General features: G+C 45.0%; 1 protein-coding gene across 1 annotated transcript; it reads left to right on the top strand.

Annotated features, from left to right (window-relative positions):
- Nucleotides 1–673: 673 nt before the first annotated feature.
- Nucleotides 674–23,182, top strand: LOC118844298 (ER degradation-enhancing alpha-mannosidase-like protein 2). Its single transcript, XM_036752156.1, has 11 exons — nucleotides 674–869; nucleotides 1,359–1,469; nucleotides 6,640–6,679; nucleotides 7,987–8,092; nucleotides 8,758–8,883; nucleotides 9,915–10,126; nucleotides 10,633–10,774; nucleotides 12,801–12,925; nucleotides 15,485–15,629; nucleotides 17,209–17,330; nucleotides 22,626–23,182. Exons 1-11 carry the CDS (start codon nucleotides 763–765, stop codon nucleotides 23,127–23,129), a joined length of 1,740 nt encoding a protein of 579 aa, XP_036608051.1. The 5' UTR covers nucleotides 674–762; the 3' UTR covers nucleotides 23,130–23,182.
- Nucleotides 23,183–24,165: the final 983 nt, after the last annotated feature.

The raw sequence follows: 24,165 nt of genomic DNA, 5'->3' as shown, positions 1-24,165 counted from the left end.
AAAGGGAAAAAGAAAGTGGGCAGTCTAGGAGAGTCAGGATATCTGTATTTCAATCTCAGCCCCGCCAGTTACTAGCAACATACCCTTGGGAAAATTTGCTTCAGCTTCCTCATCTGTAAAATATTGGGGTTGAAGTGGATTTTAAAAGTACAGAAAGGCAGGGTGGCACAGAGGAAACTGAGGTAGGTTTTGGAGTTACAAGATCAAAGATGTAAGGTTGGAAGGGCTACGGAGGGCCCCTCATTTTACAGACGAGGAAACTGAGGCAGAGCTCTGTCCAGGGCCACATTACTAGTAAGTGTCTTGAGGTTAGATTTGAAGACACATTTTCGGACTCTACAGAGGGACTGGGTTCGAATCCCAGCTTAACCTGCGTGATTTTGGGCAAGTCACTCAATGTATCTGAGCCTATTTCCTCATCTGTAAAATGAGGGGTTTGAATTAGATGGCTTCCAAGGTCTCCTTCTAGCTCTAGGTCTATAATCCTGACAGTTTTAGCAATCTCGTAAGGAGTGGAAGAGGATGGAATAGGAAGATCTCAGCAGCACAGGATCTGGAAGCTAGACCACCGGGGAAGCCACCCTGAGCCTTCAGGACCACACTTCCCGGTTTACACTGCGGCCCCGTTGCATGCTGGGTCTTGTAGTGTGCTGCGGTCCGCGGCGAGGCACGCAGGCGCAAGCAGGGAGCGCAGGAGACCCCGGAAGCGCGGCGGAGGCGGCTGCGGGGCTATGCCGGCATCTCTGAGAGCACCTGTGCCACATGCCCCGGTGCCGGCTGTACTCGCTCTGTCTCCTGTGCGCGCTGCTGCCCTTGCACCACAATGCGCCCGAGCCCGAGGGCACCGCGCCCGATCCGGCCCACTACAGGTGAGCAGGGGCCGGGTCTGGGGAGGAGGCGGGACGGCACCTCTCCCTCCCCGCCCCCACTCCCAGGTCCCACGTTCCCGACTCTGCCCCGGGGGTCGGGGCTGAGCTCCTGGGCACTCGCCGGGGGGTGAGGCCTCCCTGCGTGAGCAGCAGGATGAAGAAATCAGGCTGTGGCTTCCCTGCCTGATTTCCCCCCTCCCCTCCTGATTTTTGTTCTCCTCCCCTCCTGATTTCTCCCCCTTCACCCCGTTTGTCACCTCCCATCCTGATTTTTCACCTTCTCTCTTGATCTCCCCTCTCGCCTCCTGATTTCTTCCTTTCTTGTCCTGCCCCCGCCTGCTTTCTTGCTTCCCAATCCTCCCCTTTAGGTCTTGCCTCGCCCTGTCCCTTCCCTCGTTTACCGCTTTATTTCTTGCCCTCACCCCGACCCTGTCTCCTTCCTCTCTCCCCTTCTTCCTCTCATGGCTTCCACTTTCTTTCCTGCCCCAGGGAGCGAGTCAAGTCCATGTTCTATCACGCCTACAACAACTACCTGGAGAATGCCTTTCCCTACGACGAGCTGCGGCCGCTCACCTGCGACGGGCAGGACACCTGGGGAAGGTAGAGCCGGAGGGCGGGGTGGGAGCGTGCCAAGGGTTAATCGGGCTGCAGACCTGGCCGGGGAGCTGGAGATGAGCCTGAGTCTCCCTGGCCTCAAGGACCTGGTTCCGGAAGAGTTCCCAGCTAGCGGAGCTGAGCTGTTTGGGGCGGGGATTCAGAACAGTACTGGCTATTCTAAGCCCAGCACTGAGTCACTCAGTGTCAGAGCTGGTAGAGCAGTGAGAAAAATAAGTCTCCTACTCATTGTAGGGGGGGATGGGGAGGGATGGGGAAGCTGAGGCCCCCAGAAGGGGTGTGACTTGTCCAGGGATAAACAACTTCAGTGACAGATTGGAGGCCTAAGTGTCCTGAAGAGGCACACACATGAAATAACAATCTGTGATAGCATGGTGTTCTACCAGGTCCTGGTTAGTGCAAATATAGCAATAAAACATTTGTCTTGGAGACAGGAAATCTGGATTTCCTGGAAACTAAGTACCAACATTAGCTGTGTGACCTTGACCAAGTCATTTTTTTTTTTACTTTGGTCAAGCATTTATTTATTTATTTATTTTCATTTGATTTGTTTAATATATTTAGTTTTCAGCATTGATTTTCACAAGAGCTTGAATTACGAATTTTCTCCGCATTTCTACCCTCCCCCTCACTCCAAGATAGCGTATATTCTGGTTGCCCCCTTCCCCAGTCAGCCCTCCCTTCTGTCACCCCACTCCCCTCCCATCCCCTTTTCCCTTCCTTTCTTGTAGGGCAAGATAAATTTCTACACCCCATTGCCTGTGTATCTTATTTTCTAGTTGCATGCAAAAACTTTTTTTTTTGTTTTTGAACATCTGTTTTTAAAACTTTGAGTTCCAAATTCTCTCCCCTCTTCCCTTCCCACCCACCCTCCCTAAGAAGGCAAGCAATTCGGCATAGGCCACATATGTATCATTATGTAAAACCCTTCCACAATGCTCATGTTGTGAAAGATTAACTATATTTTGCTCCTTCCTAACATGTCCCCCTTTATTGAATTTTCTCCCTTGATCCTGGCCCTTTTTGAAAGTGTTTGGTTTTGATTACCTCCTCCCCCATCTGCCCTCCCTTCTATCATCCCCCCTTTTTTTATCTTCTTCCTCCTTCTTTCCTGTGGGGTCAGATGCCCAATTGAGTGTGTATGATATTCCCTCCTCAGGTCAAATCCAGTGAGAGAAAGATTCACTCATTCCCTCTCACCTGCCCCCTCTTCCCTTCCTACCGAACTGCTTTGTCTTGCCACTTTTATGGGAGATAATTTACCCCATTCTATCTCTCCCTTTCTCCCTCTCTCAATATATTCCTCTCTCATCCCTTAATTTGATTTTATTCTTTTAGATATCATCCCTTCATATTCAACTCACCGTGTCCTCTGTCTATATATATATATATACACATACATGTATACATACACATACAGATATATAAACATACACACACACACACACACACATATACACATACACACATATGCATATTCCTTTCAGCTACCCTAATACTGAGGTCTCATGAATCATACACATCATCTTTCCATGTAGGAATGTAGACAGAACAGTTCAGCTTTAGTAAGTCCCTTGTGATTTCTTTTTCTTGTTTACCTTTTCATGCTTCTCTTGATTCTTGTGTTTGAAAATCAAATTTTCTATTCATCTCTGGTCTTTTCACTGAGAAAGCTTGAAAGTCCTCTATTTTATTGAAAGTCTATATTTTGCCTTGGAGCATGATACTCAGTTTTGCTGGTTAGGTGAAGCTTGGTTTTAATCCTAGCTCCATCGGCCTCTGGAATATCATATTCTAAGCCCTTGGATCCCTTAATGTAGAAGCTGCTAGATCTTGTATTATTCTGATTGTGTTTCCACAATACTCAAATTGTTTCTTTCTGGCTGCTTGCAGTATTTTCTCCTTGATCTGGGAGCTCTGGAATTTAGCGACAATATTCCTAGGAGTTTTCTTTTTGGGATCTTTTTCAGGAGGCGATCTGTGGATTCTTTCAATTTCTATTTTACCCTCTGGCTCTAGGATATCAGGGCAGTTCTCCTGATAATTTTTTGAAAGATGATCATGGCTTCCAGGTAGTCGAATAATTTTTAAATTATCTCTCCTGGATCTATTTTCCAGGTCAGTGGTTTTTCCATTGAGATATTTCATGTTGTTTTCCACTTTTTCATTCCTTTGGTTCTGTTTTATAATATCTTGATTTCTCATAAAGTCACTAGCTTCCACTTGCTCCAATCTAATTTTTAAGGTAGAATTTTCTTCAGTGGTCTTTTGGACCTCCTTTTCCATTTGGCTAATTCTGCCTTTCAAGGCATTCTTCTCCTCATTGGCTTTTTGGAGCTCTTTTGCCATTTGAGTTAGCCCATTTTTTAAAGTGTTGTTTTCTAGAGTATTTTTTTTTCTGTATTTTTTTGGGTCTCTTTTAGCAAGTCATTGACTTGTTTTTCATGGTTTTCTCGCATCATACTCATTTCTCTTCCCAATTTTTCCTCTACTTCTCTAACTTCCAAATCTTTTTTGAGCTCTTCTGTGGCCTGAGACCAGTTCATGTTTTTCTTGGAGGCTTTTGATGTAGGCTCTTTGACTTTGTTGACTTCTTCTGTCTGTATGTTTTGGTCTTCTTTGTCACCAAAGAAAGATTCCAAAGTCTGAGACTGAATCTGAGTTCATTTTCTCTGCCTGGCCATGTTCCCAGCCAACTTACTTGACCCTTGAGTTTTTTGTTGGGATATGATTGCTTGTAGAGTAAAGAGTACTTTATTCCAAGCTTGAGGGGATGCGCTGTTGTTTTCAGAGCTATTTCTATACAGTCAGCTCTGCCACACCAGCACTCCTCCTTCCCCAAGAACCACCAACCTGGACCTGACTCAGATCTTCAGCAGGCTCTGCACTGCAGCTCTGATCCACTACTTAATTCCTCCCACCAGGTGGGCCTGGGGCCAGAAGCAACTGCAGCTGTAGTTCTGTAGCTGCACCTCCTTCGCTGCCCCCCGGGGGCAGTGGCCGAACCTCGAACTCCTTTCACTCCCCACAGCTTTTCCCACTAACCTTCTCTGTTGTCTTTGGTGTTTGTGGGTTGAGAAGTCTGGTAACTGCCACAGCTCACTGATTCAGGGTGCTAGGGCCTCTTCTGCTGGGCTCCTGGTCTGGTTGGTCCTTGGTCCACGCAACCCACACTGGGCTCCACTCCTCTCCGCTCCCAGCTCTGTGCATGGTAGACCTCACCCAGCAACCATCCAGGCTGTCCTGGGCTAGAGCCCTGCTTCCCTCTGCTATTTTGTGGGTTCTGCAGTTCTAGAATTTGTTCAGAGCCATTTTTTATAGGTTTTTGGAGGGACTTGGAGGGGAGCTCACGCAAGTCCCTGCTTTCCAGCCACCATCTTGGCTCTGCCCCTGACCAAGTCACTTTTAACCTCAGTTTCCATATCTGTTTAAAAAAAACCACTCTATCTCACTGCTATGGAAATGTGATCCATTAGTAGTACAGGTTTAAAAGTGGTCAGTGGGTAGGACCAAATGCCAAAGTATATGGGACATACAGTTAGCCTTCCTACTGCCAGTCAAGAAAAGCAATGTTGAGTGTTGGTTGGAGTTATCTGAGAAGGACTTGAGATCTGTCCCTTGAAAGATTGGTATGATTTACATGGGGGGGGGCGGGGTGGGATGAGGAAGGAAGGAAGGATGAAGGAGTGAGGGGGACGGATAGTATAATAATCTCATGAACAGAGCTGAGAATGAGTTTGTGTTGTGCGGTGGGGCAGAGAGGAAACACAACAGTAAGTGCTATAAAGTGACGTTCTGGCCTGAGTGTTGACAGTGGGGTATAGTGGACAGATTACAGAGGTCTCAGTTGCCAGAGTTGATTTAATAAACTGTTTGTGTCGGCGGGGGGGGGGGAAGAGTAATACCCTGTCTTTCCTGATATTCTTTTTGCTTTCCATTGATTATCCTCTCTCTTTTGCTTGCTGTCTTTATCTTTTCCATGCTATGCTCAGCATTCACTCCAGGCACCTCTGTCTCCTTAGAGTTTGAATCACTCACAACTATGGAATTACTTCCAGAAAGCAGATGTTATGATAGGGTGGGCTTTAAATCGTCATAGAGGGGCGCTAAGCTAGAGTAGCCGAGGCCCAGAGAGACTCCCTACGTCTCTAAAAGATCCTCAGTGAACCATGGAGGTGCTTCATTTCTCAAATACATAGGAACTAAGCCAAATTTATAAAAATAGGAGCCATTCCCCAATTGATATTCAAAGGATAGGAACAAGCAGTTTTCAGAAGAAATCAAGTCGTTATTCGAAACAGTGCCCCAAATCACTAATAATTAGGGAAATGAATATTAAAAGAACTCCTGAAATACCACCTTATACCTATCAGATTGGCTAACATGATAGGAAACAAATATGACAAATGCTGGAGGGGATGTGGAAAACTAGGTACAGTAATGCATTGTTGGAGTTGTGAACTGGTCCAGCCATTCTTTAGAACAATTTGGAACTATGCCCAAAGGGATAGAAAACTGTGTATACTCTTTGACCCAGCAGTACCACTACTAGATCTGTACCCCAGAGAGATCAAAGGAAAAGAACCAAATGTACAAAAACATTTATAGCAGCTCTTTTTGTGGTGGCAAGAATTGGAAATTGAAGGGATGCCCATCAGTTGGGGATTGGCTGAACAAGTTGTGGTATATAATTTTGCTATAAGAAATGGCATAGGGGATGGTTTCAGAAAAACCTGGGGAGACTTATATGAACTGATGAGCAGAACCAGGAGAACATTATACATAGAGCAATATTGTAATGATAATCAACTGTGAAAGACTTATCTACTCTGATCAATACAATGAATGTTGTGGATACAACAGTTCTAAAGGATTTGCAAATGCTGTTCACCTGTAGAGAGAGAACTGATGGGCCCTGCTAATAGAAACCTTTTTTTTTTCACTTTATTATCATTTTTTTGCAACATTGCTAATATGTAAATATGTTTTATATGACTTCAAATGTATAATGGGTATCAGATTACTTGCCTTCTCAATGTGTGGGGGAGAGCCTGGAGGAAGGGAGAAAATTTGGAACTCACAATTAAAAAAAAAGAATGTTAAAAAACAAGTAAACATTAGAAAAAGAAACAACGGGGTTTTTGTCCTTTTGCAGTTTTTCTCTGACACTGATAGATGCCCTGGACACCTTGTTGGTAAGTGTATTTTTTTCTTTCTTATTTCCTTTCTCGTGTTGCTCTTTTTTCATTGAGTTTATTTCAATTAAAAACCAGTTCACCCCCTGCATGTTTTTCCTCTGGTTATTCAGAATCAATAATATCAAATCACTCAGTTGAAGCCGTGGAGGATTAGTCTCACTTGACTGACTTCTCCTCAGGAGAGTATTTGTGATCCTGGCAATTCTTTGGGGTATTGACCTGCCCCGGGAATGGGGATCAGAGCCCAGAGGGCCTGCCAGGCTTAGGTTGTATTAGCTTCTGGGAGTCCTAGGCAATGAGGAAAATGCAGAGAAAAACAGGTGATTCTGATCCTCAGGGTGCTTACAGTTTTGATGGAGTGACAAGACTGTCTTTCCATTTTACCCCAAGAGCAGGAAAGTTAAACTGTGAGATACAGAATAATATATATAATGTAAATAACACAACAATGTAACATAACACAATATGAGAGGTTACAAGGCAATCTCTGCTCAGTGCCTAGTGAATGGCACACTATTGGTACTATGATTTAGAGGTGTCACAGATGCCTCTGAGTTGGAGTAACCAAGATAGTTTCTTGTAGGGAGGTGTGGATCTTTACCTGGGCCTTAAAAAATAAATAGGATTTGTGTTGACAAATTAGGGTGGATACTTTCCTGGCAGGAGAATCAGCCTGAGTCATTATTGTAAAGAGGACAGTAAGAATTGGTCTGGCTAAAATGGAGGATTTTACATAGGAGAGTAATGAGAGATCAGACAGAAAGGTAGGTAGGGTCCTTGTTATGGGGGGGGGACCTTGAATCCCATGGCAAAGAGTAGCCACAACACATTATTTTAAAATGTCAGAATCAGGGTTTGGAGAAGATTTACTTGATGGGTGAATGCCTGGGCACAGCCTCTGCCTGTGAGACTCCCTAGGTGAGCAGAGAGGCAGAAATCGGGCTGAGACTCCCCTGCCTGATTTCTGATTTCCCTGCCTAATTGCCCCTCCTGGAAGCAGGAAGGGTGCTTGTTGGGGACAGGAACTGGGGAAGATTTCCTTTTCCTCACTCTCAAGTATTTTCCTTATATAGCTCATCAATTTGGCTTTGAGAGCTTTTCTCCTATTCTTTAAGTAGACAGCAACCCTAGCATATTCACAAAGGGGCAAAGAAGCAACCTGAGACCAAGATCTGGAGTGAGATCCATGAAGGAAGTGCCAGGACAGGGCTCATAAATCTTGCATTTTGTTTCTTTAGCTCCTTCTCCCTCCCTGCTCCCAATGGCCTTACCTCTCCTGGGATTTCCTGCCTTTGTTCTTTCAGATTTTGGGAAATGTCACTGAATTCCAGAGGGTTGTTGATGTGCTTCAGGAAAGTGTGGATTTTGATATCGATGTTAATGCCTCTGTGTTTGAAACCAACATTCGAGGTAAGCACTGTCCAGGAGACCTCAGGGACCCAGAGCCTTTGGAAAAGGGCCTGGGTCTTTCACTAGGCAAGCAGAGGGGAGGTGGAGGAGAGCTAACCTTGAAAAGACAAGTAATTTCAAGGAGCTACCACCAGACCCAGTGTCTGAGAGAGTAAGCCCTCATTGTGGAAAAGGGTGAGGGAGGGGAGACACCTTCATTTCAGACATCACAGGGTTAAAAAGACCACAGGCTTTTGTCCTCAGACTTCTCTTACTCTCATTACCCTGTGACTATTGAGTAAGCCTTTAACCTCTCTCAGATTCAGTTTCCTCATCTGTTTCTAAAAAAATCAAAGGGTTGGACTGAATGGCCTCCTAGGAGCCTTTCCAGCTGTAAATTTATTATCCTTTGATCTCGTCTTAATTTTTATTTATTTTTTAATTTTTTTCTTCTGTCAGGCAATTGGAGTTAAGTGACTTGCCCAGGGTCACACGTCTAGTACGTGTCAAGTGTTTGAGGCCAGATTTGAACTCAAGTCTATCCTAACTCCAGGCTGGGTGCTCTATCCACTGCACCACCTCACTGGCCCCCTTTGATCTCTTCTTAAGCATCCAGCATCTTGATTTTGCATGAATGAGCAATTCAGTTTCTTGGTGCTAGCACTAACTGGCTGTTTATTCTTCAGTGGTAGGAGGCCTCTTGTCGGCTCACCTGCTGTCCAAGAAGGCTGGAGTAGAAGTGGAGGCAGGATGGCCTTGTTCTGGACCTCTCCTGAGGATGGCCGAGGAGGCAGCTCGAAAGCTTCTTCCAGGTATGGACAGACCTTTGCCCATTTCCAGGGGTGAGCATGGGTCACTTGTATCTGGTATCGCTCACTTGACACAGTGGGCCTAGATGTAAGTTGATTTCTTATTGTAAATAGTTCTCCCTTTTCCCTCTGGGCCCAGGAAGAAAATATGGGGTGGGAGAAATGAGAGTCTTGATTGCTCTAAAGACTTGCTGTTACTTTCCTGGAATTGGTTTAGGGTTGAATAAGCTGACTTCATCATTGTTGGCAGGGAAGGAGTATTGCTTAAGGAGGGCCTAATAGGTATAAATCCCTTGCTTAAATAAGTAACCCTTTACTCCTTTCCTTCCAAGTCTGCTACCCAGCTGTAATGGAAGCACGGTATAGGCAAATGCCTGCCTGCTGGAGGAAAGCCATGTTTGTACTGGGCTAAGTTCACCAGCCATACCTTGGCCTCGCCATCATGGACCACCCCACCCCCATCTTCCCCAACACACATGCATCATACAGGCATTTCTTTATTCTCTTGACATGCTACTTGCCTCTGGAAAGAGTAAAGCCCAGGTCCTGGGCCTTGTAGCACTGATAACATACTCAGCAGCTTCCTTTTCAGTGGTATATCCTGTGTGATTCACTGTGCTGGGAGCCCTGCCTGGCTGTTCCTTTGTTTTAGGACAATGTGAAACTCTCCAAACATTCCCATTGTTACCTTTGGCCATAACATTCTCCTGGGCCTACTGGATGGTGAGATTCTCTAAGCCTGTTGCCATTAAGGAATTTGAGGAAATATAGATTCTTCTGGTTGGAAGAGGAAATCCCCATGGTAGCATCATGCCCTCTAGATGCAGGCAGGCAGTCTGGTTCCTGCCCTTGGACTAACATGTCAGGTGTGGCCCCTGTTTCTCAGGAACTACATCAGTAGTCCAGGGCTCTAGCCTCAGCTTCCAGTGTCCTGAGTGGGAGGCCCCATCAGCCTTGCAGTGCTCCAAGGTGTGGGATTTGCCATGAGCATGGCCCCTAGCTCCTTGCCCAGACTCCCAATCTCTGTGGTTCAGCTTTTCAGACCCCAACGGGGATGCCATATGGAACAGTGAACTTGATGCATGGTGTGAATCCTGGAGAAACTCCTGTGACCTGCACCGCTGGAATAGGAACCTTCATTGTAGAATTTGCTACCCTGAGCAGCCTGACTGGTGACCCAATATTTGAGGACGTAGCCAGAAGGGCCCTGAAAGGCTTGTGGAAAAGCCGGTCAGATATTGGGCTGGTGAGTAGGAGGATACTCTTCCTGTTTGACTCAGATCTGACACATTGAGATGGCCTCTTTGGCAAAGGGCTTTGAGCCAAGCCGAAGCCAGGCCAAGGAAAACCTAGAGAGGTAGAATGTAGAATGGGACTTGACTTGTTATGAGGGCTTTTTTCTGGAGTACTTAGGACTCTTAAAATAGACCACTACCAAATTAGAATGGGTGTAGGGTATCAGGAAAGTACAATTCAAAGAGTAGCAAGAGGTCTCAAGTGTTTTCATCTTGAGTTTTTCAAGTTTCCAGGGCATTTGGCTATACTTCCTAGAAACGTTTCTAATAATAGTATAATGGATTCCATATCCAAGCCAATAACAGACCCCGTTGGTATGACGGGAAGAAAGTTTCCCTGTATGCCCGAATTGCATGTGTCCTTCTGGTGGGGGTGGGAAGCTGTGCAGGTGTTATATGAGGTGGCAGGGGTGGCATGGCTGTGGGCCCTCGGTTGGGACCTGCTTCTTTTTCACAGGTAGGCAACCACATTGATGTGGTGACAGGCAAGTGGGTGGCTCAGGATGCTGGCATAGGTGCTGGTGTGGATTCCTACTTCGAGTACCTCGTGAAGGGAGCTATCCTGCTTCAGGACAAAGAGCTGATGTCCATGTTTTTGGGTAAGAAAGGTTCCATCTCTCTGCGTGTGGGTGGAGTGCCTGTACTTAGAGGCTCCAGCCTTTGGTCTAAAAAGCTAAATTAGATGCCAGTAACTCCTTGTGACCTTTAGGCCTACATGAGGGCTATGACCTTTTTTTTAAAATGACAAAATTCCCTTACAGTGATACATTATCACAATATAAAAGGAGTCTCTTGACCTTTACACCAAACATACAACATTTCCCAGATGACAGAAGCCAGAACTTCAAAGCTGGTAACTGATTGGCTCTTACTTTTTTGAGTTGTTTTTGCTGGAAAGAGAAGACATGATTTCTCTGGCTCTCTGTTGAATAGGGTTGTTGGTTTTTCTTTCCCCATAGCTCCCTCTGCTCTGTCTCATGTTTGGTGGGGAATTTGGGAGCCTGACTTCTTCCAAGAATCCTTCTAGGGTCACTCGGTGACGCTAATTTGTACTGCAGCAGACTTTATGTGACATAACTCTCTTCTCAGGTTGGGAGCCTGACTTCCTTTGTCAAACTAGGGAGATTATCTAGCTTTCTTTTAAGATTCCACTTGAGTAATGTGTGATTTCATTGATGCTGGTACTCCCTACTCCAACCTAGATTGCAACCTTGATAGTAGATGCTGCCCAACATGGAGTTAGATGGCCTTCCAGCATGTCAGTGGGGCTAACCCAGTGAAGCACCTCCAAACTTTGCCAGATTGTCTGGGCCTCAAAACATAAACCTAGAGCTCCTGCCATATGCTTGAATCCTTCCCAGCTCCATAGACCTTTGGTAGGCTCAGACTGATCAAGGTGGCCTCCCAGCTTCAGAGAAGCACTAGAAGAGGACTCTGATCCTAACACTGGTACTAAGGACCTAACTATAGGAAGGCTTAGACTGTCAACAAGAAGATCAAGAAATAAGGAAACTCAGGGATGACTTCTGTGGCTTCTGGCTTTGTAGGATCTAAGCCCAAGAAGACTGAGCCCTCACCCTCCTGCATACCCTGATGCTGTGAGACAATGGCTAGACTGTTGGCACTAGTGAAGACGTAGAAAGCATGTGAACAGTTTTTGTAGGCTTCCGTAATGCCAGGAATACAGATAAGGGAATTGGGGAGGCAATCCCTGGTCAATCTTTTTCAAAACAGTAGCTTCTAACAGTAGCCTCTGAACCAGAAGGCACCTTAGAAGTCCTCTTTTCTAACCTTCCACCCAGTGCAGGGGTCCCCTGACATTCCTGGTGTTGGAGTGGGTAGCAGGCCCAGGGCTAGGGAACCTGCGGCCTCAAGGCCACATGTGGCCTTCTGGGTCCTTGGGTGCAGCCTTTTGACTGAGTCCAGGTTTTGTAGAACAAATCTTTTTATTAAAGGGATTTGTTCTGTGAAGTTTGGATTCAGTCAAAGGGCCCCAGTTAAGGACTTAGAGGGCCATGTTGGCTTTGAGGTTGCAGGTTCCCTAGCCCTGGTGGTAGCCTATGCCATTGTTGAATAGTTCTCACTGTTAGGAAATTCCTCCCTGTTAGGAAATCTGCTTGCCTACCACTTTCCCCTCTTGAATTTAATTCTCCCCTCTGGGCCAAGCAGAATGAGTTTGATCTGTCTTTCCACATCACACGAGTTAGAGCTTCAGGGAGGGAAAAGAACCAGGGTAAGCCTATTGCAAGCCAGGTTGAGAGGCAAGCGAAGGCGTGCTTGCTAGGCCTGGAGAGACTTTACATAGGGGTCCACATTGGAGAAGAAATGGAGAATGGGCTTCTTGACTCCTTTGCCCTTGCTCTACATAACAGCACCTGGAAAGGGAACTGGCTAAAGCATGCCATCGTTGGGCATGGGTTTTCTATACTTTAAAAGAGGCTGTTCTGGATGAAGTATTTCTGAAGTTTGACCATTTTACCCCTTTACTTACTGAATTTTGAACCATTGCAATTCCATCCCAGCTTTGGCTGCTCCTTATTGGATTGTATTAATGCACCGATCCCCATTCAGTGATGAGGGCTGTCTTCCTATTCCCTGACATGACTAACCCCATCTCCACTGCAGAGTATAATAAAGCCATTCGGAACTACACCCGTTTTGATGACTGGTACCTATGGGTGCAGATGTACAAAGGGACTGTTTCCATGCCAGTATTTCAGTCTCTGGAAGCCTATTGGCCAGGTTTACAGGTAAGAATGCTTATCTTTCAATCCCTGGAAGCCTGTTGGCCAGGCTTGAAGGTGGGAATGATCAGAGTTGTAGTTTTACTGTGAAAATAAAAATGTGAAGGCTTTTTTAAAATAAGTTTTTATTGGTCTTTTAAAAAAAATCATCTTAGTTTCCCCCAGTATCCTTTCCCCTACTCCATCCAGAGAGCCATTCCATTGAATAGATAATATTTTTCAAAAGAAAAAGAAAACAAAAAAATCAGCATAACTGATTTGAATTAATTAGAGTGCTTTTGTATTTGGGGTAGTCTGAGGTGAAGGAGATACATATATGCAATGGACATCGCTTGTGGACCTCCTGCCTCTACCAAAGGGTGGGCAGGGAGTGTCTTCCTAATATCTCTTCTTCTGAGCCATGCTTGGTCTTTATAATTTTGCAACATTCACTTTTGGTCTTCCTGTTGTGTGTGGCTGTTCTTTATGTTTACATAGTTGTGGTCACTGTGTGTATTGTTTTCGGGTTCTGTTTACTTCATTCTGCCTTAGTTCTTGTAAGACTTTCCATCCTCTGAATTTATCACATAAAGAAGTTATTTTCAATGTAGAATTTGAATTAGGTTGCTTTTGTATTCGGGGTAGCCTGAGGTGAAGGAGATGCAGGAGTCATAGGTTTAGGCATAATTTCCCTCCACACACTGGTCGATCCTGCCAAACTAGCCTGAGTTCTGTCCTAACAGCAAGCTGATATTCTTGTCCCTGTGGCTCCCGTATCTGAAATGAACCCCCTTTGCTTCTTAGAATCTGAAGTTCCCCTCAAAGCTCAACCTAAACATCACCTACCTGAGGCCTTTCCCAGGCTCCAGCTGCCGGTGCTTTCTGCCCTCCCAAAATCATTTTTCCTTTATTTTATGTGTATTATGTATGTGTGTGTGTGTGCATATGTATGTGTGTCTATATACACGTAGACACACATACACACATGGGTATATGTATATATGTTTTTGTGTATGTGCACACACCCTAACACATGGATATATATGTATGCATGTGCATAGACACATGATATTTACATATAGTTCTAGAGATATGACCATATTGCAAACATGTGCATGCACACGTGTGTATATGTATACACACAATGTGCAGATACGGATATATGTCTATGTGCACATGCATGTGTACATATATAGACACATGGATATATGTATTCGTATACACACATTTAGATATGGGTATATGTGTATATACGTATATGTCTATGTGTGTATACAAACATAAATATATCTTCATCTGTGTCTGTATATATATATGTATGTGTACACACACACACACACACACACACACACACACATCTCCCTGATGAAATGTAAACTCCTTAAAGCTGCTGAGAGTTTTTGTCTTTGGACCACTCCTTCCCCTGCCCCCACCCGCCCAGTACAATGCCTGCCACTGGTAAACCCTGAAGAAGTCTTTGTTGACTGATGGGCTGGTTCAGAGCTACAAGGGTCCTCAGAGATCATCTGGGGCAGCGCCTTCATTTTCTTGATCTTAACCTTTACTTGCTTCTACATTTTCTTAGCAGATCCTTAAGGTGAGAAGGCTGGGGCTTTTTGTCAACTGGGAGTTCCTAAGTAGTTCCCCCACTCAAAATTTTCTACCTAAAGCATATTCAGAATCCTCCTGGGCCAAGGAGAAATTGGGTCTATGACATCTTCCTCCTCGTGGTGTGGGATTTCTATCAAGTCTGCTGGGGTAGAGAGAAAGAAAGGAAAAGGAGCTAAGATTAACCCTTAAAAATGGGAGGACCCTTGTAGGGCCCATCTCTATTATCTGCTGCAGCACTTAGCATGGTGCCTGGCACATAGGAGGTGTTTAACAAATGCTTGTTGACTAACTTACAGGAGTATACTCATGATACAAGAGCTTACATTTACACAGCACTGTAGGTCAACATATTTTCCTCACAGTGGCTCTGTGCAGCCAGTAGGACGGGTATCATCCCCATTTCACAGATGAGGAAACTGAGCTTCCTGAGAGGTAGGATGATTTGCTGGAGGTCTTACAGCTGTGGACCCAGGTCTTTTGAATGGAGTCAAACTCGTGGTGGTGTTGTAGGGAAGTGGAGAGAGTGCTGGACTGGGATTCGGGAAGACCCATCAAGTCGCTTCACTCTTCTCGGCATCAGTCCTTCCTTACCTGTAATAGGAGAGAATTAGGCTGGAGAGTCTCCAAGATCCCTTGGAGCTCTGTAGGCTCACAGGCTTCTATGAATCCTGAAGCAGTCTCTTCATAGCTGTGTGACTCTCCACAAATTGCTGAACCTTTCTGAACCTGTTTCCTCATAGGGTTATGAGTACCAAATGAGCTAATGTCTGTAAAATGCTTCCTAAACCTTAAAGCATTTAGCTATCTTTTTTTCATTAAATGTTTGTTATTAGTAATACTGTTCCTTTTTCCATGGCACCATCTGTCTCTGATTTCCGTTACCTAATTCTCTAGGGCTTGGCTCTGGTGGTGTCAGCGAGCCGGACAGACTGTGTCACATATCATCCTGACTGGGTAGCTTGTCTGTCTTTGCAGAGCCTCATTGGGGACATTGACAATGCCATGAGGACGTTCCTCAATTACTACACGGTGTGGAAGCAGTTTGGAGGGCTGCCAGAATTCTATAACATTCCGCAGGGCTACACCGTAGAGAAACGAGAAGGATACCCACTTCGGCCGGGTGAGTGGAAGCATCAGCCTGGCCGCTTGGCTGCACTCCTGGGCTCTCCTAATACCAGATTAGCCAACCAGAGCCCAGAAGAGGTTGGGGGAGTTAGAAAATGACTGTGGGAGATGCCATGGAGATCAGTGGAGATGGAGGGAAGAACAGAGCTTCCAGCTCCCTCTTCTCTCCAGGGGTGAGGCACTTACCTCTTACCTCTTCCTCCCCCCAGATTCCAGAAATTTACAATCAATTTTCAGCTGGGTGGAGATTCTCCAAAAAAAAGGGGCGGGGTGCAGACTTACAGACAGGTCTGGGCTTATGATTGATGGGCATGAGAATCAGCTCAGGAATGGGTTAAATTTTTTCCAAGGGTGTAGTTAGCCTAAATTGACACCTTTTTTTTGGCCTTTTCAATTAAGGGGTTTCCCAGTCTTTCTTCTATGGGGGCATTTGCTTTTAAAAGATAGTCAGGAGAAGGGGAGCTTACATAGCTTCCCAGACAAATACTCTTCAAGTTAACTGCCTGGAGGGAGGTAACTAAGACCCCTGACTAGAAACCCAAGCACTGGGAGCAAGGATGCCTGGATTCTAAATACAGCTCTGTCCCTGACTCAATGTATGACACTTCCTCCCTGGCTCAATTTCCCCTATGAACAATGAGGATGTTATATTTAGTCTTCCAGCTCTTAGGCTCTGTGATTCTACAAAATGCATAGATTCTCACAACCCCTTTGAGTTCAGGCAGAGTGTTATGACCCTTTTCAGATGGATAAAATGAAGTGGAGGGCCTGGGATTTAGTAGTTCAGAGTCATAGAACCACAGAATGTTAGAAGCTGGAGGGAAACTTGGAGATCATTGAGACCAACCCTCTATTTTTAGAGATGAGCAAACTGAGACCCAGTGAGGTTGTGACTTGCCCAAAGTCTCACAAGGAATTAGTAGCAGAGCCAGAACCAAAAGCCAGTGTCCTTTCCACTGCCCTTTGACCAGCAATGGCCTCCCTGCTCCCCAAGGAGGAAGAATGGAGAGCCTTGGTGGGGTGAGAGGGTGAAGAAGGGAAGAACTTAGGTCGGATGAGGGCTTTCATTTCCCAGACAGCTTTATTTCTTTCTAATGGAGGAGGAATGAAGTTGGGGTAAGGAGTTGAGAGAGATCAGCAGAGGAAACCTTAGTGTCCTCTGGCCTAGTTCCTGTTCCCCAGGAGTCAGATTGTTCCTCCCATTTGGGGGTGTGTGTATCTGTCTGTCTGTCTGTGTATGTGTGTTGGGAATGGGAGAGGAACAGAGGAACGGCTACCCTGTACAGGTCACAAACTTAGTAAATTAAGAGACTTGATTTGGGAATTTTGTCTCTCATTCTTGGACGCATCCTCTCCTAGACTGGCCAGCTTTAGGGCTGTTTTTCACCCTGTTCCATCCTTGTGATGGATCAGAAAACATGGCAATGGACACTCTTACTTCTGTGCCCAGTAGGATACCCTTGGCCAGGTGGACAGAGGATATAATGGGAAGATTTGACCTTGCATCCGCCCAGACCTACCCTGATCCCAACCCCTATGCCTTTGTGAGAAGGACTGTGCTTTGGATTTTGCAGAACTGATTGAGAGTGCGATGTACCTCTACCAAGCCACAAGGGACCCCACTCTCTTAGAACTTGGAAGAGACGCTGTGGAGTCCATCGAGAAAATCAGCAAAGTGGAATGTGGATTTGCAACAGTAAGTGTTTCTGAAGAGTCAGAAGTCTGGCCAGTGCCCCCTCTGGCTGCTGCTGGAGATTGGAGGAGCCTCGTCACTCACTGCCTAAAGAGCACATACTCTCCCTGTGCACTCAGGCCCTTTTCCTTGTGCTAGTGAAGGAGCCAAGGGAGGTAGTGTTTGAAGCTCTCCCCTATGCCAGGAATGAGCTTCCTTCTCATTTCCACCTCCCAGAATCTCTTATTTCCTTCAGAACTTGACTCAAGTGTCGCCTTCTACATGAAGCCTTTGCTGTCCCTCCCAGCTGCCAGTTCTTCTTCTCCATCCTCTCTCCCCATCCTCACTGCTGCTGCTGTTGAGTCATTTCAGTCATGTCTGACTCTGTGACCCCATTTAGGGTTGTCTTGACAAAGATACTGGAAGTGGTTTGGCATTTCCTTCTCCAGCTCATTTTACAGATGAGGAAACTGAGGCAAACAGGGTTAAGTGACTTGCTCAGCCCCATTACCTTGTATATATTTTGTACACATCTATGTGTGTGCTGTTTCCCCCAGAAAAGTACAAACTCCTTGTGAATAGGGATTGTTTCATTTTGGTCTTTGTATGCCCAGCACCTGGCATGTAGTAGGTACTTAATAGATACTTACTGATTGAAGTGCTTGTTGAAGACCACCAGACTTAGAGAACCTGGCTGGATTGTGCTGCCAGTTCTGCTGTTTACTGGCTGTTTTGTCCTGTGCATGTCAGTGGACATCTTTGAGCCTCACTTTCCTCATTTATAAAGTCCCTCCCATTCTCCTCCCCACCCCCCACCCCCACATTTGTCATGAAGATCAAATGAGATTTATACATAAAGGGCTTTTTAATCTTATAAGTGCCAGTATGAATGGGAGCTACTCCACCCTTTCCCTAAACCCAGAGACTTGTTGCCCTGGATCATATAACATTGTAAATAGTTTGGAAGACAGCCCAACCTTTTGTAATCCTCGGTCCTTGTGTTCATAACATGGGATTGTTGTTTGTCTTGTGCCTTGGCAGTGGAGGGTGGACTCAACAGGGGCATGGATGGATTTGAAAAAGTTCTGTCTTCTCCTGTAGCACTTTGTTTCATTTATCTGGGCTATAGGAGGTGACTGAATGTATTAGGCAGTCTGCCTTGCAGTAATCTCTTCCCTTCAGAAGTGTTTCAGCCTGACCTGTTTAAGAGGGGTGGGTCAGTGGGTCCCTGGAGGTTCCTTTCAGCTTCAGTAGCTGGGGATGAGAACTGCTTGTTCTTGTTCTTCCTAGGGCCCCTAACCCAGGCATCACTTCTTAGGATTTAGAGCAGCACATGATCTCCTTACTGAAAACAAAGGCATAAAAATCAAATATTTGGTAGAACTTTTGAACCAAATGAAACCTTAGGGAACCACCTAATCCAGTGGTTCTTAGCCAGGGGTCCGTGAACTCACTTTGTTAATATTTTGATCATTCTTTCAATCTAATTGGTTTCCTCTGTAATCCTATGTATTGTTTGATGAATTTAAAAAGATCTTACGAGGGGTACTCAGGCTTCCACTGCCAATGGCATACGAACTTCTGATTTAGACCAGCCTTTTACAGAAGAGGAAAGAGACCTAGAGAGAGGAAATGACCTGCCCAAGGACACAAAGCACGTTACTAGTAGAGCCAGGATTAAATGCAAGTCTTCTGGCTCTCAGCCCAGGGCTCTTTCTATTGCACTACAGTGATGTGCCTGGACCTGGCTAGTTTTGTGAAAGGAGGGCATAAGAGGAGAGCATTTTCAGGGCATTTTTGATTCAAATCCGAGGACTCTTTCTAGGAGGATTATCATGAGTCCCCTAACTCAGAAAGTGACTATGAAGAGAAACAATTTTTTGACTAGTTGGAGATAGTTCCTTGGCTCCCTAATGCCAACAGAGTAAATTTCAGACTCTAGTTACAAACTGTATTTCTTGACTGTTCTTATACTATGTCTCATATAGTCTATTCCTTTTCCTTTTATTTTTCAACTAATACCCCCATCCCCAATTTACAAGAAAAAAAGAAACGCAAAAACCTTGTAAAAAAATTCATCATCAACCAAGATAAATTCCCACATTGGCTGTGTCCAAAAATGTAAGTCTCATTCTTCATCTTGAATCTTATTTCTCTGTCAGGAGGTAGGTGGCATGCTTCATCATCCGTTCTTTGGAATCATGGTTGGTCATTATGCTGATCAGAGTTCTTAAGTCTTACCTTTATAATGTTATTGTATAAATTATTCTCCTGGTTCTGTTCACTTGACTGCATCAGTTTATTCAAGTCTTCTTAGGTTTCTCTGAAGACCTCCCTTTTGTCATTTCTTATGGAACAATAATATTCCATTGCATTCATATACCATAATTTGCTCTCCCATTCCCCAGTTGTTCTGGTTCCCCTTGGTTTCCAGTTCTTTGCCACTACAAACATATTTTTGTATGTATGGCTTATTTTCCTCTTTCTTCCATTTCTTTAGGGGTATAGATCTAGGATAGGTATTGCTGGGTCTTAGTGACTTTCGAGGCACAGTTCCAAATTGTTTTCCAGAATGGCTGCTCCACCAACAGCCATGAGGTCTCTTCCAGTCTACTCCGTAGCCAGACTGGCTGGTCGTCCATCCTCTACATACACTCCATTGCCTTTATTCATATCTCATCTTTCCAAGTTGAAATTCCACCCACGTTGGGGAGGCAGGGAAGGAGAGAATTTGGAACTCAAAATTTAAAAAAACAAATGTTAAAATTTATTTTTACATACAATTAGGAAAAAATAAGATATTATTTTAAAAAATTGAAATTCCACTCAAACTTTAAATTCACATGCCACCTTTCTCCATGAAATGTTTCTTGATTTCCTTCCCATTCAATAATGACTTGCACCTAGCTTTTTTTTTTTAAACACAGCTCTGTGTAGACCTCATATATACACATACTATTCAGTGCTTTTTATTATGGGTATTTGAGCATAGTCTTATCTAGACTCTAAGCCCCATGAGAGTGAGGACCATGCCTTATTCATCTTTGTAGCCCCCACCTTGTCTAGCATAGTAGAAGCTTAATGTTTGTTGAACATGAACTGTTGTTGAGGCCCAAACTTTATAACTGTTGCTCAGAGCTTAAATTCTAAAAGTCACAAGTGCCGCTTGTCAGAGATGTTGAGTTCTCATTTGGCTTCCACTTGGCCTGGATAACCCTCTGAGATTCTGTGATTCTGGATAATCCAGACCCCAGCAAACCCACATGAAGGAAGAGAAGGAACAGACAGCCTGGGTAGTGACTGCAGGGTTAAACACCTGTTCTGACCACAGTTTTGTTCTAAAGTTTCGTAAAGCACACGCATGTTTTTGAAAAGCTATTTTCTGCCAATATTTGCATATATTGAATCCCGAACACCAAACTCTCAGCTATCGCAACTCGCCTTACAAGGGGTGGTTTGTACTGCCCTTTGAGCCTGTCCCATGTAATAGAAAGGTCTCTGGTGTTAATGGTGGAGAATGTGCCCCAGAGCTGGCATTTTTCGGTACCATGCTCCTGACTACATGCTCTACACTCCATATCTAGGAAGAAGGCTCAGGGACCCTTCCAGATTGCCTCTGTTGCTTACCTGGGTGATTTCACCTATCTGTGACTCAGTTTCCCAATCTGTGAAATGAAAGATGGCCTCTGATGATCCTGATCCACCATGACCGAAGAATCCCTGCGCTGCCTTAGTATCTTCGCGCTAGAAGGGATTTCAGATGTCACGTCTAACTCCTTCACTTGGCGGATAAGGGAATTGTGACCTAGAAAGGAGGTGTGACCTGCTCAGTGTCATTCAGTCCACAAACACTCTGTGCTGGGGGCTATGGAATATGAAGATTAATTTGGCAAACCCTCATCAAGCACTTGGTATTGAGGGCTTATTTACAAAGTCCTGTTCTCAAGGAGCTCACGGTAGAGTGAGCACAGGAGGCAGGAGAAAAAACCTCCACAGATAGCACATGCTGACTTGCGGTTGTGTTGCCAGAGTGGTTTTAACAAGGACCTATGGGTATCCAAATGAGGGAGTGCTTCAGTCTGGCCTGGGAAGGGTCATTGTAGGTCTTAGGCAGGAGGTAACGTTTGAGCTTGGCTTGGAATAGCAGAAAGGATTTTGGACCAATGAAGATGGGGTGGGGTAAAGGAATGTACTGCAGGCCTAGGGAGCAGTGAGTTAATAGCAGAGATTTGACCAGAAATGAAGATTCCTGGTTCTTAGGCCAATTCTTTTTTTGCTATGCAAGGTGCATTCTCTCTCTCTCTCTCTCTCACACACACACAAACACACACACACATCCCTCTCTCTCCCTCTCTCTCTCTTCCTCGCCCTCCCTCTCTCTCTCTCTCTCTGTCTCATCCCTCTCTCCTCTCTCTCTCTCTGTGCCTCTCTCTTTTTCTCTCTCTCATTTTCCAGCATCTTAATGGAATTAAGTTTCATTCTCCATTCAAGCACTAACCATTTCGATTACCCTATTGGTTTTAGAATGTGGAAGAGCCTTGGTATGCTTATGCTTCACCTCTTCCTTTCCCTTTTCCCGGCCTCCATTAGAAATACGGAGGAATCTGTATCAGCTTCTCTCTTGAGGTCTTGTCCAGTTCAGCTTTGGTAGCTAACCCACGGCCAAAAGGATATTGACCTTATAGAAGTCAGATGTGGTAGCTGAAGCCTGGTACCATTGCTTTGATAGAGTCCTACATCATTTGTTTTGTCCTGGCTGTACTGAAGCTAGCTCTCTCCTTAGGACATTTCCCACCACTGACACTCATGCCGTTCCACACCCAGCCTTGGAGCAGACTAAAAGGGATTGAAAGTTGGAAAGCTCTTCTCAGTTTGTCACTGTCCCCAGCCAGTTAGGTCATGGGGACTTGGGACTCATTGCTGTCCTTTGGAGGTACTCCAAGACAGAGCAACAGAGGAACAAGCCTCTTGAGTTCCTCAGCTTTTGCCAAACAGCAAAAGAACAGTTCCTGGTTGTTCCAAATCCTTTCTGAGTCACATTTATGAATAAAGCTAGAAATCCACTGAGAATTGATTGTTAAAGGGAAAGCACTTTTCTAATCCCAAATAGTTGAAGTGGATCTGACTCATCTGTGCCAGTAAACTGAATTAGCTTATTCAAGTAACTTGAAAATCAAAAGCTGTTTCAGCCACAGATTTTTGAGATGGATCTAGTATACTGCCTTTCACCTTTACTGACTTTCTCTCTTGGTCCAACAGTTGAGTGGAGTCCCTGCTTCTAGTGATGATCTGACTTCCTTTTTCTCTCCCATCTTTCAGATTAAAGACCTGAGAGATCACAAATTGGATAACCGGATGGAATCTTTCTTTCTGGCTGAGACCGTCAAGTATCTCTACCTGCTATTTGACTCAACCAATTTCATTCACAACAATGGCTCCACCTTTGATGCAGTGATCACACCCTACGGGGAATGTATCCTGGGAGCCGGAGGTTACGTCTTCAACACCGAAGCTCACCCCATTGACCCTGCAGCCTTGCACTGCTGTAGGAAACAGAAGGAAGAGCAGTGGGAAGTAGAAGACTTAATGAGGGAATTTTACTCCCTTAAACGAAGCCGAAAATTCACATTAAGGAAAACTGCCACTGGCTCTGGCCGTTGGGAAATCCCAGCAAAAGGGAAAGATGCCTCAGCTTCGGAAAACCATATAGAGATGAATGGTAAAGAGAGCTCCAAGCGTAGTGTTCCACTCCTCAGGTGTCCCAGCCAGCCCTTTACTTCCAAGTTGGCCTTGCTTGGACAAGTTTTCCTAGACTCCCCATGACCACATGAAGATTTATTTTGAAGTGAACTCTAATAAACGTGTTTGGTTTTGCCTCTGCCGTTTTTTCCCTCAAGAACCCAAGTCCCAGGACCTTTATGATCACCTAGTACAGGGCTGTCACTTTGCAGATGGGGAAGGTGAGGTCTAGAGAGGGGGGAGGGACTCACCCAAGGTCAGTCTGTGACATAAGGGCTGGGAATAGGGGCTGCAACTTTAGAGACCTCCTGTGACACTGAGACCCAGGGAAAGGAAAGTGACTTACCCAGGGTCATGAAGTAAGTTAAGGGTAGAACTGGGATCAGAATCCAGACGTCCTGACTCCCGGTCTCTGCAGGTTCTTGTCACACCACCTCCACTCAGATTCCAGATTTGGATATCGGAATCTTAGTAGAAATTGTATTGGCAGAGAACTGAAAAATAATCTCCAGGCATGAACCCAAACTATTTCGGTATACATCAGATGTGGCTGCTACTTTTCTTGGTTTTAGAACTTTTTTTTTTTAATCAAAGGTTAAGCTTTCCGAAGGCCCAGGCTACCAGAGTAACTCAATTATTGGAGTTTAGGAATTAGGCCCCAGTGAAGAGCTTTTGAGATAGTATGAAAGGTCATGGGAGGTTGGTAATGTTAGGGCTGAGAATTGGCTATTTCTCTCTAGCTTGGGAATCTGAAAAATTTCATAACTTGTCTGTGTGGGGGAGAGGCTAAGGACATATCTCAAGTAATTTGGAAGAGAAAGGTTACTGAATATCAAGGAAGAGAGTGATGGAACCTTGTGGGGTGCGGAGGGGGAATGTTGCACATAAGTGAATGTGCCCTTTGGGGACTGCCTGTTCCCCAAACCACATCCTGGGAACATTGCACAGGTCAGCAAGTTACAGTGTTCTCTCTACATGGAATTCCATCCTTCTGGACCTCCACGTCAAAACTCCTGCCCATCCTTAAAACCCCAGTTTAAATGCCCACCTTGTCTAGGAAAGCTTCCCCCACTCTACGTTAGCAGTGACCTTCCCCCTCCTCCCCACCCATAAAGGCCAC

Source organism: Trichosurus vulpecula, chromosome 3, assembly GCF_011100635.1.
Source record: "Trichosurus vulpecula isolate mTriVul1 chromosome 3, mTriVul1.pri, whole genome shotgun sequence".
Lineage (NCBI taxonomy): Eukaryota > Metazoa > Chordata > Mammalia > Diprotodontia > Phalangeridae > Trichosurus > Trichosurus vulpecula.
Note: the sequence above shows the minus strand (reverse complement) of the source record. Positions and strands in the feature narration are given on the sequence as shown.

Excerpts from the sequence above, each read along its gene's own strand:
- LOC118844298 (XM_036752156.1), top strand. The coding sequence starts at position 763 with ATGCCCCGGTGCCGGCTGTACTCGCTCTGTCTCCTGTGCGCGCTGCTG. Across the intron at positions 8,093-8,757 it reads GTTTGAAACCAACATTCGAG|TGGTAGGAGGCCTCTTGTCG; the intron begins GTAAGCACTGTC and ends TTTATTCTTCAG. Across the intron at positions 10,127-10,632 it reads GCCGGTCAGATATTGGGCTG|GTAGGCAACCACATTGATGT; the intron begins GTGAGTAGGAGG and ends TCTTTTTCACAG.